Consider the following 18,703-nt stretch of genomic DNA (forward strand, 5'->3'; position numbering starts at 1 on the left):
TTAGTTATTCTTTTTCAGATCCTTTTCCCTTATAGGTTATTATATAATATTGAGTAGAGTTCCCTGTGCTATACAGTAGGTCCTTGTTGGTTATCTATTTTATACATAGTAGTGTGTATATGTTAATCCCAGCCTCCTAATTTATCCCTCCCCTACCCCCCTTTCCCTTCAGTAACCATTAGTTTGTTTTCTGTGTCTGTGAGTCTCTTTCTGTTTTGCAAATAAGTTCATTTGCATGTTATGTTATGTATATTTTGCCACTTTTTTTTTTTAAAAGCTGTTGGTTCAGCTTACAGCATTGCCAATGTGCTTTTTCCTGGAGACTACGAGGATATTTCAGTATACAATAAAAGTGCTTTATGTGAAATCACTAAGTCATTGAGAATTTTAAGATGCATCCTCACGGATCAAAATGTAATCAAATTAATGTTTTTTGCTGCCTTATTGAGGCCATTTTTAAAAAAAAATATTTATTTATTTATTTATTTTATGGCTGTGTTGGGTCTTTGTTTCTGTGCGAGGGCTTTCTCTAGTTGTGGCAAGTGGAGGCCACTCTTCGTCGCGGTGCGCGGGCTTCTCACTATCGCGGCCTCTCTTGTTGCGGAGCACAGGATCCAGACGCGCAGGCTCAGTAGTTGTGGCTCACGGGCCTAGTTGCTCCGCGGCATGTGGGATCTTCCCAGACCAGGGCTCGAACCCGTGTGCCCTGCATTGGCAGGCAGACCCTCAACCACTGCGCCACCAGGGAAGCCCTATTGAGGCCATTTTAAAGGGAAGCTGGCTTGTTTTTCTGCAAGTATTTAACAGAGACAAATGTAATGTCAACTAGATAGTTTAGTGCCGTTGCCTTTATTCATATTAAGTTACAAACAGTTTTGTCCATCGTTGGCTTTTGCAACATCAGTGCAAATGTCAATGCAGTTGTTCCAGGATACACCATGAGATTCAAGAAAGTTATTCAATACTCAGAGTGTTTCAACATGGAATGTGCTTACTGTCTAACATTCACATTGAAGATCCTGTTTGATGATTATATGGCACTGAATCTGCTCAAATACGAGGAAAATAGCAGGTCTAGCCATGTCTGTAGATTTAATCTCCCCCTTTTAAGCCAGAGTCATTCTTAAATGTTGTCTTCTATTTTAGAAAAAAATACTATTAACTTCTTAAAAGCAACAGTTTTAGATAAAATTAAAAATTTAGAAATGTTTTCAAATTTAAAAAATTGTTGAAAAATGAGACAACAAATAGTATTGACTTTTTTTTGTTTGCATAGGTGCGATAACTTAATAATTTCAAAATAACAATTTAGTCCATGATAATGAGATTGCAGAGACTATAGCAGAAATAACTGAATAAAGCCAGCAAGAATATGATAGAAGTACTGAGAAAAAACTTAATATCTGAAAATATAATTTAGAATTTAAATTCTAATCCTACTACCTCAGAGAATTCTAAAAAACATAAGAATACAAAGAACACATTTCATGGCCAGAATGATGACATCATCATATATCCTGTAGCATCTGGATAATTCCACTGTATGCTCCTGAAATAATGAGAGTTTAAAAAGCAAATAATGTATTATTACTATTATGAAAATAATCTTGACTTCCTGCAAGGGTCTCGGTCCCCTCAAGAGTCTGCACTCCATACTTTGAGAATTGATTAGTAAATATTCAAATATTGAATGTTTGGAATTTGTAAGATACTGTGTTAAGTTCTGGAAAATATTTAATTAAGACATGCTTCCTGGGACTTCCCTGGTGGTCCAGTGGGTAAGACTCCGCGTTCCCAATGCAGGGGGCTGGGGTTCAATCCCTGGTCGGGGAGCTAGATCCTGCATGCATGCCACAGCGGAAGATCCAGAGTGCCCCAGCTAAGACATGGCGCAGCCTAAAAAAAAAGAAAAAAAAAAAAGACACGCTTCCTGGTTCTCAAGAAACTCAAGTTACATTATCAAATCATATTTGATGAACTGCCCAAGTCAGTGTGATTGGACAAGTAGTGTGAATTGTCCAAACACAGTTCAGTTGTGCTAGGGGCCAGGGGCATAGCCTCAGGGACTCTTACAGTAGAAAGCCTCCTGATCATTCCCCAAACATCCTTCTATGAATATTTATCTCAGGCTTTGTTCTACATATCCTAGTTGTTTCCCTTTCTCTTTCTACACTACTTCAATAATTTAATATTCATTCCTTTTTTTCTTTTTAGGGAATTCTACCTGCTTTCTGTAGCAGGCAAAAATATGTGTTCTAAGAATATTTATGCATGTGTTCTGCAGGGGCACATTGGAGATAGGAACTCTTTTTGAATTCTCACTCTGACTCTTGATCATATTGTGCTGTTGTCAGGAAATGACCTTTATAGTCTCTCCTTTATATGTGTGAAAGAGAGGCAAAGAGGCTCACTGAAATTTAAATATGAACTGTTCTAATATTTCTAATATTAGAAAGTATGTTTCCTAATATTTCAATTTAAGTAAATTCATAATCACATTTAACTTTCAAATTTGGGATGTTTCTTTCTTTCTCTCTCTTTTTTTTTTGGCTGCACCATGCAGTATGCAGGATTTTAGTTCCCTGAGTAGGTTCGAACCCATGTCCCCTTCAGTGGAAGCACAGAGTCTTAACCACTAGACCGCCAGGGAAGTCCCTGGAATGTTTCTTATTCAGAGCTGAACGTTCATTTACTTATTCATAAGTTATTAAGTGCAAAATATGTATCTTCCTCACCAGTAGTACTAATTAAAAAAACTTTGTTGACATATAACATATATAAACACAAATTATAAATGAATAGCTCACTGAACAAGTGAATACAGTGAACAAATCTGTATAACCACCATCAAGAGATAGAAGAGGGGCTTCCCTCATGGCACAGTGGTTAAGAATCCGCCTGCCAATGCAGGGGACACGGGTTCGAGCCCTAGTCCGGGAACATCCCACATGCCGTGGAGCAACTAAGCCCGTGCGCCACAACTACTGAGCCTGCACTCTAAAGCCCATGAGCCACAACCACTTAGCCCATGTGCCACAACTACTGCAAGCCCGTACACGTAGAGCCTGTGCTCTGCAGCAAGAGAAGCCCCCATAATGAGGAGCCCGCGCACCGCAACAAAGAGAAGCCCCCGCGAGCAGCAACAAAGATGTAATGCAGCCAAAAATAAATAAATAAATTTATTGAAAAAAAAAAAGACATAGAAGAGATTGAATACTATCAACACCTAGAGACATCCCCTTCAGGCTTCCCTCCAATCACTCCCCTGCCCCGCTCTCCAAAAGTAATCACTCTCCTGACTTTTAATACCATAGATTAATTTTGCCTTTTAAAAAATTTTATACAAGTGAAATCATACCCACTATGTCAGATTTCTTTTGCTCAGCATTGTGTCTGTAAGATTCATCCATGTTTGCTCATTTTCATTGTTGTATAGTGGTTCATTATATGAATATACTATATTTATTCTACTGTTTATGGATATTTAGTTTCAGTTTTTAAAATTAAGATATAGTTTACATAAAATGCGCAAATCTTATGTACAGTTTGATGAAATGTGAATAACAAATGTACCATGTAAACAACACCCCAATTAAGATACAGTTCCATTCATCACAGTAATTTCCCTTCTGTTCCTACCAGTCAATTACTGCCATCCCACAGGCAACCACTGATCTGATTTTGATCATCATAGCTTACTTTTGCCTATTATAAAACTTCATATAAATGGAATCATGCAAACATACTTTTTTGTGTTTGCTTTATTTCACTTAGTGTAAGGTTTTTGAGCTTCACCCTTGATGTACGTCGTTCATTCCCTTTCATCGCTGAGCACTACCCACTGTATGAATATACCACAATTTGTTTATACATTCATCTGTTGATGGATATTTGGATTGTTTGTAGTTTTTGGCTAATATAAATAACATTGCTATGAATATTCTTGCATAATGTTTTTTTTCTGGATATATAAGTTTTTGTTTCCCTTAAGTGTAATTTTAGGATCATAGAGTAGGTGTTTATAAGAAACTGCTGAACTTTTTTCCAAAGTGGCTGAACCATTTTGCACTCCTTCTGGCACTAATTGATAGTTTTAGGTACTCCACATTTTCACCAATATTTGGTATTATTAGTCTTAAATTTTAGCCATCCTGTTGAATGTATAGTACACTCAGTATGGTTTTAATTAGCAATTTTCTGATTACTAATTTCACATGTTTATTTGCCATCTGGATATCTTCTTTTATGAAATGTCCATTGAAGTTGCTTGTCCAATTTTCTATTGGGATGATTCATTTCCTTTTTTTTAATTTTTTTAATTTTTTAAATTTTATTTATTTATTTATTTTTAGCTGTGTTGGGTCTTCGTTTCTGTGTGAGGGCTTTCTCCAGTTGCGGCGAGCGGGGGCCACTCTTCATCGCGGTGCGCGGGCCTCTCACTGTCGCGGCCTCTCTTGTTGCGGAGCACAGGCTCCAGACGCGCAGGCTCAGTAGTTGTGGCTCACGGGCCCAGTTGCTCTGCGGCATGTGGGATCTTCCCAGACCAGGACTCGAACCCGTGTCCCCTGCATTGGCAGGCAGACTCTCAACCACTGCGCCACCAGGGAAGCCCGATTCATTTCCTTTTTGATTGGTAGGAATTCAATATATATTCTAGAGGAACATCCTTTTTGGGTCAGACATGTTGCAAATATTCTCTCCTACTCTTTAGCTTGCCTTTTTACTCTTAGTGGTCTCTTTTTATTAACAGCTTTCTTGAGACATAATTTACATGCCATACGATTCACCAATTTAAAGTGTACAATTCAATAGTTTTTGGTATATTATTAATTTTTTAAAATTATGGTAAAATATTTATAACAAAATTTGCCATTTTTACTATTCTTAGGGTAAAATTCAGTGGCAATAATTATGTTCATAATATTCAACCATCACTACTATCTATTTCCAAACTTTTTCATCATCCCAAACAGAAACTCTGTAACTCTTAATGGTGTCGTTTAATGAACAGAAAGTTAACAGTATTGTGACCCATTTTGTTAGTAAGCCTTTTCTTTTGTGGTTAGTACTTTTTGTGTCCATTAAAAAAATGTTTTCTCACTCCAAGATCAGAAGTAATAATAATTGTAGCAACAGTAATAATGTATTTATAGATTAGGTTACAATTCATAATATGCTTCCATCAGCCTGTAAATTCCATGTCAGGAGCATTGTATTCTGTGTGAATGGTGCCCCCTGGAGTTGTGTCATGCCAGGCCATGCCATGGACCATGTCTGTTTTGTTCACAGTGCTATCCTCAGCTCTTGCAGAGAGCAACTTGGTAGGGGCTCAATAAATATGAGTTGAATTAATTTGTTGCATGAATAAGGCAGTGGGTGAAAATCTTCTAGTCTTTTTTTTTTTTTTTTTTTCTAGTCTTTAGTAGAGATGCACAGAAGGAAGTTTTCCTCTGTTTAAAAAAAAGGGAGGGGGGAGAAATTAGGTTAAGACAACTTGTAACAGTACTAAATGATAATAAAAAAGATCCCAGAGCGTTGTTAAGCATTTATAACCTTGGAAAAGTTGCACAGACCAGTCTGTAGAGGAGCTAATATAGGTCAAGTCCTTTAGGTACTGTCGTGCTTTTTTCTCCAAAATATTTGTAAAGCATGAGTTGAGACACTTACTAAAAATGTCCTTGTTTTAATATTAAACAAATGAGAGAATCACAGTAAGTATAGTTTCAAGGTCTTAACGGACTCAGTTTTGAAGGAAGGAAGGAAGGAGAGAGAGGGAGAGAGAGAGGAGGGAAAGGGAGAAAGAGTGGGAGGAATAGAGGAGAAAGAGAGACAGGCACACATAGGAACAATGAATGAATTCTCTTCCAGCGTTCTTTCTTATGTTTTGAAGGCTATGAATTGAAGGGTATCATTGCTACTTGTAAAATTGGGATAATAATAATTACCTCTCAGGGTTGTCATGAATCTTAAATGTGATCATCTGGCAGAATTCCTTGTACATAGTAGGCACAATGTTTCTTATGGTGTGAATTTCAACAGTTGCCATTAGAACTGGTGAGCTTGCTGTGTGCATAGGTTCGGTGTGTATTTGGAGGCCAGGCAGAAATTCAGAAGTTAATACAGTTGTAGGTATCTTGTATGTTTATGTTCCCAGCAGGTAATTCCTCCTCTTCCTTCTGGTGATAAGGGTGGCATGGGCCTTGAGCTGGGCCAGTCAGAATTCTTCTCCAGGGTTTTAAGTGGATCTGGCAGAGAACAGACCCTTTTTCTCTGTTGTGAGGTTGTGGAGATGTGACCTGGAGCTGGGAACAATGGAGCCAATGCTCCATTGTTTTGAAAGCAAATTTGGAGATGCATCCAGGTTCACCTCTCCCTTCCCCCAATTGTTTATATGATCTAACACGATCCTCTTTTTGGCTTAAGCTAAGTCAGGTTTTTGTCTCTTGAAACCAAGAGAGTCCAGATAAATACACAAACAACTTTGGAAGGAATTCCCTGGCAGCCGAGTGGTTAGGGCTCTGTGCTTCCACTGCAGGAGGCATGGGTTTGATCCCTGGTGGGGAACTAAGATCCCACGTGCCATGCAGCCAAAAACAAAAAACAAAACCAAAAAACACCAACTTTGGAGAGTTTACATTCATTTATAAGTTCTCTGTTAAGGGTCTCTAATTTTGGAAGCAATTATGTTATTTATCATTTATAGCTTTTACCTTATCTGTGTGTGGTTTATTTCAATTGGAAAAGCCAATTTAGAAGTATCACAAGATTCCTATTCACATAAATTAAGATGCAGTACATAAATGCACAAAATTTTTTAGATGTTATTTTGTGGCTTTCTTTAACAGCAGTATGTTGTATTGTTATTTATTCAATGTCTTCCATAGAGTAACAGAGTGATTCCATGTAATTTTGTGAGGTTTAGCCTTTAAATGTATTTAAATGGGTGCAGCTGAATTTCAATCTGGCTTTCCCTCATGGAAATATGATCGTTGTAGGAATTCCCCATGACACAGCACGGTGACTTGAGAGGTAATTTAGAAGAAGAGTTTTTATATTACACTAATGAGTTGAAAGAGAAAAATGTCAGACTTTCTGGATTCAAATGATACAAGCCCCAGACATCCTAGGAGAGGCTAAGATTTGAGAGCCTGTCATGTTGATTTTGAAAGCTAAAGCAGTAATACAGTTTCTACCTGGACAGAAATTTGATGATTTCACTCATCTCAAATAGCAAGTATATTAATTATTATTATTAACTGTTTTATTACAGTATAATTTCATACCATAAAATTCACCTGTTTTTAGAGTAGAAATAAATTATTTTTAGTAAATGTACATAGTTGTGCAACCATCACCACAATCCATCTTTAGAACATTCCTATAAACCTAAAAAGATCTCTGTGCTCATTTGCAGGCACTCCCTGTTCTTAACCCCCAGCTTCAAACAATTGCTAATTTATTTTGTGTCTCTATAAATGTACCTTTTCTGGACAGTTCGGATAAATGGAATAATACAATATACACTTTTTTGTGTGTCTGACTTCTTCCACTGTTATAACATTTTTGAAATTCATCCATGTTGTAGCATGCATCAGTACTTCATTTCTTTTTATTGTTAAATAGTATAGCATTATATGAATATGCCACATTTTGTTTATCCATTTATAAATTGATAGACCCTTGGATCACTTCCAGTTTTTGTTTTTGACTATGAATAATACTGCTCTGAATATTCATCTACAAGTCTTTGTGTGGGTATATGTTTTAAATTCTCTTGGGTAGATTCCTAGGGATGGAATTGTAGAGTTCTATGGTAAATTTATGTTTAACATTTTAAGTACATAACTGGCAAACTGTTTTCCCAAGAGGCTGTACCATTTTACATTCCCATCAATGTTGTATGAGGGGTCCTGTTTCTCCATATCCTTGCCAACATTTGTTACTGTCTCTCTTTCTGATTATTGCCATTTTAGTGTGTATAGTGGTGTCTCATAGTTTTGACTAGCATTTTCTTCATTTTAAAAAAATTAATTTATGTATTTATTTTTGGCAGCGTTGGGTCTTCGTTGCTGCGCATGGGCTTTCTCTAGTTGTGGTGAGCAGAGGCTACTCTTTGTTGTGGTGCGTGGGCTTCTCATTACGGTGGCTTCTCATTGCGGAGCATGGGCTCTAGGCATGCGGGCTTCTCATTGTGGAGCATGGGCTCTAGGCATGTGGGCTTCAGTAGTTGTGGTACGTGGGCTCAGTAGTTGTGGCACTCAAGCTTAGTTGCTCCGCAGCATGTGGGATCATCTCGGACCAGGGATGGAACCCATGTCCTCTGCATTGGCAGGCAGATTCTTAACCACTGCACCACCAGGGAAGTCCCTTGACTTGCATTTTCTTAATGACTAATGATGCTGAGCATGTTTTCTATGTCTATTGGCCGCTTATATATCTTCTTTGGTAAAGTGTCTATTCACATTTTTGGCCCATTTTTCACTTGGGTTATTTCTATTCTTGTTATTACCAGTTATTTTTAATGGTTCTCTGATTTTGAACATATCTAATATCCTCATGAACAAAGTTGGTGGGCAATCTGGCAAATGTCCAGATTTCTGTATGTGCACTGCAATGTCTATGTAACTGAAATAGGGGGTGGCATTTGAAGTTTTTTTGTTTGTTTTTGTTACAGAAAAAAAGAGGCACTGGTGACAAGTGGTGGAATTTTGTAGAAATTTGTAGGAATTTCACAGAGCGCGTAGAGACCACTAAGGAATGCTGAAAAGGTTGCATGTGCAGCATGCATCATAGTGGTCAAGCAGAGCAGGCGCCTTTGTTATTCTCCACAGGAAAGCAATCCTGGAGAGATACCAGCACACTTCCCCAACTGCCTGAACCCACAGACACTGATTAGTGAATACACACTAGTTTTACCTTAGTTTGAATTGCTCCTGGATTTTATTTGGTTTATAATTTGGTGATTCATAAAGAGAATTATTGAGCAATTTTTGAATTATTTATCACTGTTAAATGATGATTGTGAAATGCTTTACTAATGTAGAGAGTCTAGACATGTGATATAGTATGTTTTTGTTATGTTAGGTTCATTTATATCACTGGTTATGGATTGGAAATACTCATTCTACTTCCTTGGATCGCTTCTCCTACAGTTTTTTTCATTCTTGGTTGTCCTCTGCCATGTGTTACTAAGTTACTTTTAATAATACACCTAGCTCTCTGGAGGTGAGCTATAGAAACTTAAAAAGCTGTAGATTTTTAGTTCTGGAAAGATCATTAATGATAATCTTTTTCAATATTCAGATTCTGTTAGATAGGGCAGTGTAACCTCTGGAGATTTTGATACCTTGGGTCTGGGGTGGGGCTCTGGAATTTGTTTTTGTAAGAACTTAAGGTGAGTCTTAGGATCAGGCAGGTTTGGGAAGCATTGATGTGGTAGGAAGAGCAGGACTTTGGATTCAGATGGACCTGGGTTCTAGTCACATCTCATTTGATTGCCAGCTGTGTGTTTCTGGGACACATAAACGACCTCTGTAAGTTTTAGTTTCCTTACTTCATAGGATTATTGAGAGAGTTAAAATAAATAACATATATAAAGAATGGGGCACATAATAAATATGCAACAAAAATTATCTATTATAATTATATTCCATTTAACAACAGTAATCAGGCAAATATTTGAACACTTATGGGCAATGATGAAGAAGATTCATTTTTTGCCCTCAAGAAATTTACCAATCAGTAGTGCGGTGGGGATGAGGTTTTTATAGCGAAAGCAAAAATTTGTATCATCAAATAAGTTCAGAGCCATTTTGTGTGTGTGTGTGTGTGCAGCAATGCCATATTATTAGTGAAAGATTAAAAATAATTTCAATTCAATATTAGAGAAATGGTTTCATAAATTCAGGCACATCTATACAAGGTAAAAATACATAGTCACTGTAAATTATGTATTTGTAGTCTTTGTTTATCCCACTTCATGCAGATATTCACAAGTTTTGCTGAAGAAATGTTCACGTGTTTCCTGCCCTGTATCTGCTAGAGATGGTACATACAGTACAGTACACATGCACTGTCTCACCTTTCTAAAGTTTAATAAGCTCTGAGTTCTAAAATGCACGTGGACCCAAGGGTTTCCTACTGAGGAATTAAGGGTTTCAGACTGAGGAATTATGGACCTATCATTTTCTTGAAGCTTCATAACGTTTTCTGTAAACACTGCAGCCTGAGTCAGTAGTACTTAGCAGGACTGGAGGGAGGGATCGGCGCCCATGCCAGGTGTAAAGTGAGCCGGAAAGCAGCAGCCAGCTCTCCTCGAACCACCCTTTTATGTAGGCAGCTGTGGGGCCTGGGATCTGGCTCAGGAGGGCTGCTCTCTTCCTGAGAATGCTCCAGCATCTCCAGGGCCAGCCTCAAGTCCTCGACGAGATGGAGCACCGGGAAGGGGTTCATGTAGGAAGCCGCGGAAGCCAGTGCAGGCTCACAGGTACCATAGCTAATATCCACCCCTGTGTTAGTGCCTGCGATGATCCCGTCCATCTGCTCCAGGGCAGCTTCCAGCACGTGACTCGCATCAGAAGCTATGCGTCCTTTTCCCTGCTTGGTCTCCTCCTTCTCCTGCTGGGTGCGGGGATCCTCTCCGGGCAGCTCAGGTGTGCGGGCCTGTCCCGTGTCCCTCCCACCTCCGAACATGAGAGCCGAGAACCGAGCTATAGGCCACCGACCCACGGAGCAACTCAGAGCCATTTTTGAAGAAGGCAAATGAAATGGGCAGACATTGCTAGAACAGGAGTGTGGGGCGACTGTATGGGGTGGAGTAGGGGTGGAACTAGGAACAATAAAGACTACAGGCATAAAGCATCTTTCAGAAAACACTGAAGAGTCCCATTGGTCTCTTTCAAATGGCAAACTTAGAGTAGCACAAGGAGATAATGATAGAAAGATAGGTTGGTGGTGGGCATTAAGAGAAGATTCAAGGAGGTTTTGACTTTTGTTTCCACTAAAGATTTTGAACAGGAGAGTGAGAGTAAGAATATATTTTAATCCTCTAAAAAATGTACTTTAGAAGATTAAACTGGTAATAGTGTGAGGGTAAGAATTGATACAGGGCGAAAAATTAGGAGGGTTTTTCAATGATAATAGTAATTCAATCGTAATTAAGGGTTTGATAACAGTGGGGATCTACATCTCAGAACGAAATGCAGATGCCTAAAAAACAGCTGAAAGATGCTGTCTGTATTCCTGTAGCCCAGGTAAATAGAGGAAAAATGGTCCATATTAAAGATTTTCCATATTAAATAATTTTAAAGTCGGGTCCCTTATTTTAGTGGCTCTCAATTGAGAGCCAAGAGGTCGGAGGAAGAAACTGGAGGTCCGTCCCAGGCGAGAGGGTCGGGAAGCAGGCACCCCAGCGCGAGGGGGCGTGTGCAGGGGCGGGGACACAGGCAGAGGTGCGCGCAGCCCCGGGGTATCGCGAGAGTTGGGAGGGCCGAGCAATCGCAGCAGCCAATTCCCCCACCCTCCCAGGAGGAGCCGCCGGCCCTGGACTCTCCAAATTCTGAGCTCTCATCATGGCGGCGGCGGCGGCAGCGGCGGCCGTCGGGGGTCCGCAGCCACCCCAAGCCGAGATGCCCGCGCCCGGGCTGGCCCTCGACAAGGCGGCCACCGCCGCGCACCTGAAGGCGGCCCTCAGCCGGCCGGACAACCGCGCAGGTGCCGAGGAGCTGCAGGCGCTGCTGGAGCGGGTGCTGAGCGCCGAGCGGCCGCTGGCTGCGGCTGCGGACGGCGAGGAGGCGGCGGCGGCCGGCGGCGGGGGCGGTCCGGGGGCGGCCGAGGAGGAGGCCCTGGAGTGGTGTAAGTGCCTTCTGGCGGGCGGCGGAGGCTACGACGAGTTCTGCGCGGCGGTGCGGGCCTACGACCCCGCGGCGCTCTGCGGCCTGGTCTGGACAGCCAACTTCGTGGCCTACCGCTGCCGGACGTGCGGCATCTCTCCCTGCATGTCGCTGTGCGCCGAGTGCTTCCACCAGGGTGACCACACCGGACACGACTTCAACATGTTCCGCAGCCAGGCCGGCGGTGCCTGCGACTGCGGGGACAGCAACGTGATGCGGGAGAGTGGGTGAGTGGAGCTGTCCTCCGGGGCGGGGGGCACCGCGGGAGGCCCAGGCCGAGGTCTGGGGAGGCCTTGGGGAGGGGGAGCTTGGAGCCGACCCAGAGCTGTCAAGGGAAAGGAGTGGGGCAGGAGGTTGCAGCCACATGGGGATGGAAGTGACTGAGCTGTCAGCGGTGAAGGAGATGGGGAGGAGGGGAGAGCGGAGAGCATATTTAGGGAACAAGGCTGTGAATTTTCAGGGAAGCCAGGGCGAACGAGTGATTGAGAGAAAAGAGCCAGTGCGTGGGGTAGGAGCGGAGAGAAGAGGAAAGGATACTTGGGGAATCTGGTGTCGAGCTGTCAATTGCGTACTTGTTGGGAAAGGCTTTAAAGCTGCCTGTTTCTTGGGAAGAGACTGATAATGTGATTTGGATTGGCTGGGAGAGGGATGATATTGGGGACCGAATTGGGTCGCTGGATGATGCGACTCGGGGAGGTGGTCTTGCAGCTGCAGGGGAGGACAGCTTGTGGAAAGGGACTTCTGAACTGTCAGTGTGTCAGTATGAGGGAAGGAGCTCTTGAGCTGATGGGGGTTGAGGGAGGAGGGAAGGGGAGGGGCCTGTATGAAAAGTGACTGTTGAGCTGTCAGTGGAGTATTTGGTGTTCTGGAATGACATCTAGAATTGAGCTTACTGAGCGAGCAGTCAATTATAGAATACCTTCCATACCAGCACAAACAAAACCCTGAGCGAATTAGGAATCAAGTGTTAGGTCTTCTCCAGTTAAAAGGGCACTTTATACACTGACTAATGTGTGAACCTCTATCTAAAAGGAAACACTCAAATCTTTTTCGATAGGAATGATGTACCAGGGTGTTGGGATTTAGGACAAAAGACGTTTCAGAGATTGCAGTGAGTTAAAGAGTTGGTACATGTTGTGTCTTGGCTTGGGATATGATGTCAGTGTCTGGGGAAGTCCCGGGAAAAGAAAAAACTTAGTCAAAGAGAGGAGATTTTGGCTGGGCAGTAGCCGAAAGAATGTTAGCAAATCCAGTCATTCAAGTTTTTCAATTTTCAGGTCTTATAATTAATGATAGAGTATAATCCCGTTAGAAATGGTCACTGTTTTCTTTGGAGTACTTGTAGGTTACTGTTATTCCAGAATATTTGTATCGACTAGGTACAAGCAAGGCTCCTAGGATATTAAAAATGAACAAGACATTGACCTGCCCCTTAAGCCGCTTACACTAGAGTAGAAAATGATAAATTCCTTAAATAGTCTGGGAGTTAGAGGAGGCTCTGTGCAGAGGGAGTAAGAAAAAAGCTTCAGAAAGGAGCTATTTGTTAATGATAATAATACTTATAATACTGCTATTGCTAATAACAACAATAGTAATAATTGCAGCTAACACTTGCCAGCTTAAAGTGTATGCCAGACACTTAAAAATACTGTAAAAATTGACAATTGAATAGGTAAAATATTTATGTAGCTAAAAAAGCAAAAAAATAAAATAAAAAGATACACAGTTTGAAGTTTCCCTCCCATCTTGTCTCCCATCTGCCCAGTTTCTTCACACCGTTACTAGTTTCTCTTCGTGCAAAAAGAAACAAGGATGAATATGTATTTTGATTTTTCAGTCTCTTTTTATGCAAAAGATAACCTATCATATGCACTGTTGTATACATCTTGAATTTTTCACTTATTTGAGATCTTTCCACGTCAGTAAATCAGTGTACTCACTCTATTAAAAAAAAAAAAAAATCTGCTGCATAGTGTTTCATGTCATAAATTTGCCATTCTTTATTTAGTCATCACTTTTGATGGACATTTCGGTTTCAGTATGAAATAAAAAAATGGTATACCTCTCTTTGCCTACCTGTGCAAGAACATCAGTGGGATAAATTCTCAAAGTGGGATTTCCAGATTGCCCCCCATAAGGCTTAGGAGTAAGCAGAGCATGTGACTCTCTGTTTCACACCAGCCTCAACAACAGAGTGCTATTAAAATTTTGGATTTTTATTCATCTATTTGGAAAATAGTGGTCAAATATTAAAATCTGTTTTACATTAACTCATTTAATCAATAACTCTGAGATTGTTACTGTTATTATTCCCCTTGTACAGAAGAGGAAAGTGGGGCACAGAGTTTTAGGAAACTTGCTCAGGATTACACAGGTAGCTGGCTAGGCATGCTGGCTCCAGAGCCTGACAGTTCAGCACTTTTCTCTATTGCCTCTACAAGTAGCATTCCCTTTTTTTTTTTTTTTAATTAATTGATTTATTTTTGGCTGTGTTGGGTCTTTGTTGCTGCGCACGGGCTTTCTCTAGTTGCAGCAAGTGGGGGCTACTCTTGGTTGCAGTACGTGGGCTTCTCATTGCGGTGGCTTCTCGTTGCGGGGCACGGGCTCAAGGCACGCGGGCTTCAATAGTTGTGGCACATGGGCTCAGTAGTTGTGGCTCGTGGGCTCTAGAGCACAGGCTCAGTAGTTGTGGCTCGTGGGCTCTAGAGCACAGGCTCAGTAGTTGTGGCGCACAGGCTCTAGAGTGCAGGCTCAGTAGTTGTGGCACACGGGCTTAGTTGCTCCGTGGCATGTGGGATCTTCCCGGACCAGGGCTCGAACCTGCAGTGTCCCCTGCATTGGCAGGCAGATTCTTAACCACTGTGCCACCAGGGAATTCAGTTATTTTTGATTAGTAGTACTGATATAATAAATGTGACCTATTAACAGGTATAGGAATCAAAGGAAGAAAACAACTGAGAATTCATTTGTGGGAAGAGATCACAAAGCCTATAGAAACTATGTATTAATAATTGTATGTTGCCACTAATGTAAGTACAGTCATTGTCACAAATGATTAATGGATGGATGAGTTCAAAAAACGTAATGAAAAAAAAAAAGTAATCGAAAATCTAAATTAATGTCAGACTGGTTTGGGGCTCTGATGTTATGAACCAGAAATTGGAATTTTAAACATTTAGTTTTCAAATTTTGATGCAGAGGATGACCATTTTCATGTTCTATCGTGTATTATTGATTTCTTTTGCCTCCTTATTCTTCCTCACAGATTCTAAACTCCTTAAAAAATAGGAACCTCATCTTGCTATTATTATTCAAAGGCTCTTGTACTTAGTAGTAAAGGTTGAATTAAATTGGATAAAATAGTAGCTGTTATACCTGAAAATTTGCCCTGCGATTACATTGCTTTAGTTATTCAGGGAGTGGCATGGATTATTAAATTTATAGCATCTTTTTTTTCAGCGTACTTCAGGAATGATTTCTTTTTTAATTTCAAAAGTAATACTTATTGGTTATAACATAAAAATAGGTGGAAAAGTAAAAAGTAAAGGTTCCTCTTTCCTCCATCCCACACCTCAGTGAGAGATTTCCCTTACTTTTGAGCTTAGTTATACATTTAAAAGATTTTAGTTATAATTTACTCAGCATTTTTAGATGTTTTGTTGTAGGAAGTTTTTAGGTTATTTGGTGTGGCAATGCCAGAAATCAAAGCAGTGAATGTCTGCTTGAACAGTGTTATACTCCTCTGAATCTTCTTGCTTTTTTCCTGTGAACGTACTTATTGGATTCTGTCTCTTATTAGTACACATAGAACCATTTTATTTTATTTTTTAAAGTTAAATTGTATTCTATTGCATTTTCATATTTTTGTATTTTACTGTAGTTTATTCAGTCAGTTCCCTACTGATAGACATGTAAATTGTTTCCAGTCTTGGGCTTAATATAAGCTGTGTTGTAGTCAGTATTCTTGTATACACTTCTTTGTGTGTGTGTGTGAGTATATGTGTGAGGATAAATTATCAGAAGTTATATTATATCTTGGTTAATGGAAATGTGCATTTTAAACTGTGATAGAGCCCTCCAAAGAGATTAATTTACACTCCCACCAACAGTGTTTGAAAGAGCATGTTTCCACACATCTTGGCCAATGTATATGGTGTTACCAGTTTTTCTGATCTTTGTTAACCTGATAAGTGAAAAGTGATATCTTTTTAATCTATTTTGAAGCAAATCTCAGGTGTCTTATAATTCAGTTTATAAATGTTTAAGTATATATCTCAGTAAAGAGATATGAACCCTGAAAAATAAAACTGAACCCAAATGTCCACTGACAGATGAATGGATAAACAAAATGTGGCATATTCATAAGATGGAATATTATTCAGCCTTTACAAGAAATGAAATTCAGACACATACTACAAAATGGATGAACCTTAAAAACCTTATGCTAAGTGAAATAAGCCTGACACAATAAGACAAATGTTGTATGATTCTGTTTATATGAAGTACCTGCAATAGTCTCATTCACAGAGACAGAAAGTAGAATGGTGGTTGTCAGGGGCTGGGGGGAAGGGGGAATGGAAAGTTATTGTTTAATGGGTAGAGTTTCAGTTTGGGAAGATAAAACTGTTCTTGAGTTTGGATGGTGGTGATGGTTGCACAACAATGTGAATGTTCTTAATACCACTTAAAAATGGTTAAATAATAAATTTTATGTTATGTGTATTTTATCACAATTAAAAGAATTACAGTACTGTTACCACAATTATAGTACCTAAAATATTCACAGTGATTTTTTAATGTCTTCAAATAGCAAGTGAGTGTTCAGATTTTCCCACTTGTCTCATAAATGATTTCTTAGGGTTAATTTAGGAGTAGGATGCAAACAATGTCCTAATGTTGTATTTGGTTTTTATTTCTCTTAAGAATCTTAATTTATAGTCTCCCCCTCCCCCTTCTTTTTTCCTTCTTTGCAATTTATTTGTTAAAGAAACCGACATTCTGGGTTTTACTGATTGCATCTCTGTGATATTTAACTTGTTCTTCTGCCCATTATTTCTTGTAAACTAGTAGTTGGATCTAGAGTCTTGATCAAATTTTAGGTTCTCTTTTTTTGGGGAGGGGGCAAGAAAACTTTATCATGGTGTTTTATACTTCCTGTTGAATCATAGCTGGAGCCACAGAATGTCTCCTTGTCTGTTCTTTAATAAATGTTAGGTTGATCGGTGGGTTCAGGTTTGTCAGCCCAATCCATTTGTCATGAAGTTCCCTGTCATGTTAAAGATATTTGCAGCTATCGATTATCATTGTCTAGATCTATTATTTTATTAGGGGCTGCAAAATGGTGATATTCTAATTGTATTATCTTTTCACGTATTAGTGAGTTCTTTGTAGAATACGCTATTCTTTTTAATTAATTAATTAATTTGGCTGAGTCTGGTCTCAGCTGCGGCACGTGGGACCCTTCGTTGTGGCCCAGGCTCTTTGTTGACGTGCGGGCTTCTCTCTAGTTGTGGCATGTGGATTTTCTCTCTCTAGTTGTGGCGCACGGGCTCCAGGGCCCATGGGCTCTGTAGTTTGCGGCATGCGGGCTCTCCTGTTGCAGTGTGCGAGCTCAGTAGTTGTGGTGTGCGGGCCTAGTTCCCGGACCAGGGATCGAACCCATGTCCCCCACATTGGAAGGCAGATTCTTTACCACTGGACCACCAGGGAAGTCCCTAGAATACTCTATTCTTAAAGTTTCAAGGATCAGCTATATTTTATCTATTTCTCTAGACATGTTTTACAGAGATTTTCTACTACAGAGGGGTGTACTGTGGCCAAGCAAATTTGGGAAACACCTCACGTTGTATCTTCTTGACTATCTGCAATGTGTAACATCTTAAAGAAATCCTATAGTAAAGAAATCTGTAACTTTGAATAATCTAAGTTTCATTGGTTAAATCTAGGAAGCTATTATTTTGAGTCATACCAGTTTGGGAACTTTTGTCCACTTGAATACCCTCCCATTACCTTAATGTCAGCATGTCTAAATTGAATCAATTATATCGCTCTCCAAAATACTTCCATGTAGATTTTCCTTTTTTTTCCCTATTTATTTATTTATTTATTTATTATTTTATTTTAGTTTTTTTGGCCGTGCTGTGAGGCTTGTGGGATCTTAGTTCCCTGACAAGGGATTGAACTTGGGCCTTTGGCCATGAAAGCACAGTCCTAACCATTGGACCGCTGGGGAATTCCCTTTGTTTCTTTTTAAATTAGTATTATTTTTCCCCCAGTCAGAAATCCCAGGTACTAGTGGCTTAAACCTTGAAGAGATTTACTGTTTTGCATTTCAGGACTAGTTCAGCAGCTTATTAGTGTTATTGAGGACCCAGGCTTTTTATAAACTTTTGTTCCATCACTTAGTTTGTTTACATTTGGTCTTTGTTGTCTCATGTCTGGGGAAAAACAGAGGAATGGATTTTGGGTAGATATCTAATAGTGTCTTCTTGTGTCATTATTGATTCTTCCCTTTCCCTCTCCTTGCATGCTTGGTACCAAGACCTGTTCTTTTGTTTTCTCTTAGATTTGTTCTTTTCATTCTCTGCTGTTACCTTAGGTCAAGCCTTCATCACATCATAACCTATTCCATGATAATTTACTGTTTTCCTGCCTGTAATAATTTCACAGTTCAGTCTAACCTTCACTCATATAAAATTCTGCTTTACATATGTCACTACTTTGCTTAAAATAGCTTCCTGGTGGTCCAGTGGGTAAGACTCTGTGCTCCCAATGCAGGGGGCCCGGGTTAGATCCCTGGTCAGGGAACTGGA

The 18,703-nt window shown here is 40.0% G+C and overlaps 1 protein-coding gene across 6 annotated transcripts in view; it reads left to right on the forward strand.

Annotated features, from left to right (window-relative positions):
• Positions 1 to 11,503: 11,503 nt before the first annotated feature.
• The window catches only part of UBR3 (ubiquitin protein ligase E3 component n-recognin 3), a 225,790-nt gene continuing 218,590 nt past the window's right edge, over positions 11,504 to 18,703 (forward strand). For 4 of the 6 annotated variants that reach the window (XM_059928068.1, XM_059928071.1, XM_059928069.1 and 1 more), the window contains exon 1: positions 11,504 to 12,118. In XM_059928068.1, the coding sequence (XP_059784051.1) occupies positions 11,571 to 12,118 (548 nt within the window). In that variant the 5' untranslated portion in view covers positions 11,504 to 11,570. The remainder of the gene's footprint in view (positions 12,119 to 18,703) is intronic. The other 2 variants (XM_059928070.1, XM_059928072.1) reach the window with 1 other exon arrangement.

The sequence above is a fragment of the Balaenoptera ricei genome, chromosome 7 (assembly GCF_028023285.1).
Source record: "Balaenoptera ricei isolate mBalRic1 chromosome 7, mBalRic1.hap2, whole genome shotgun sequence".
Classification (NCBI taxonomy): Eukaryota; Metazoa; Chordata; class Mammalia; order Artiodactyla; family Balaenopteridae; genus Balaenoptera; species Balaenoptera ricei.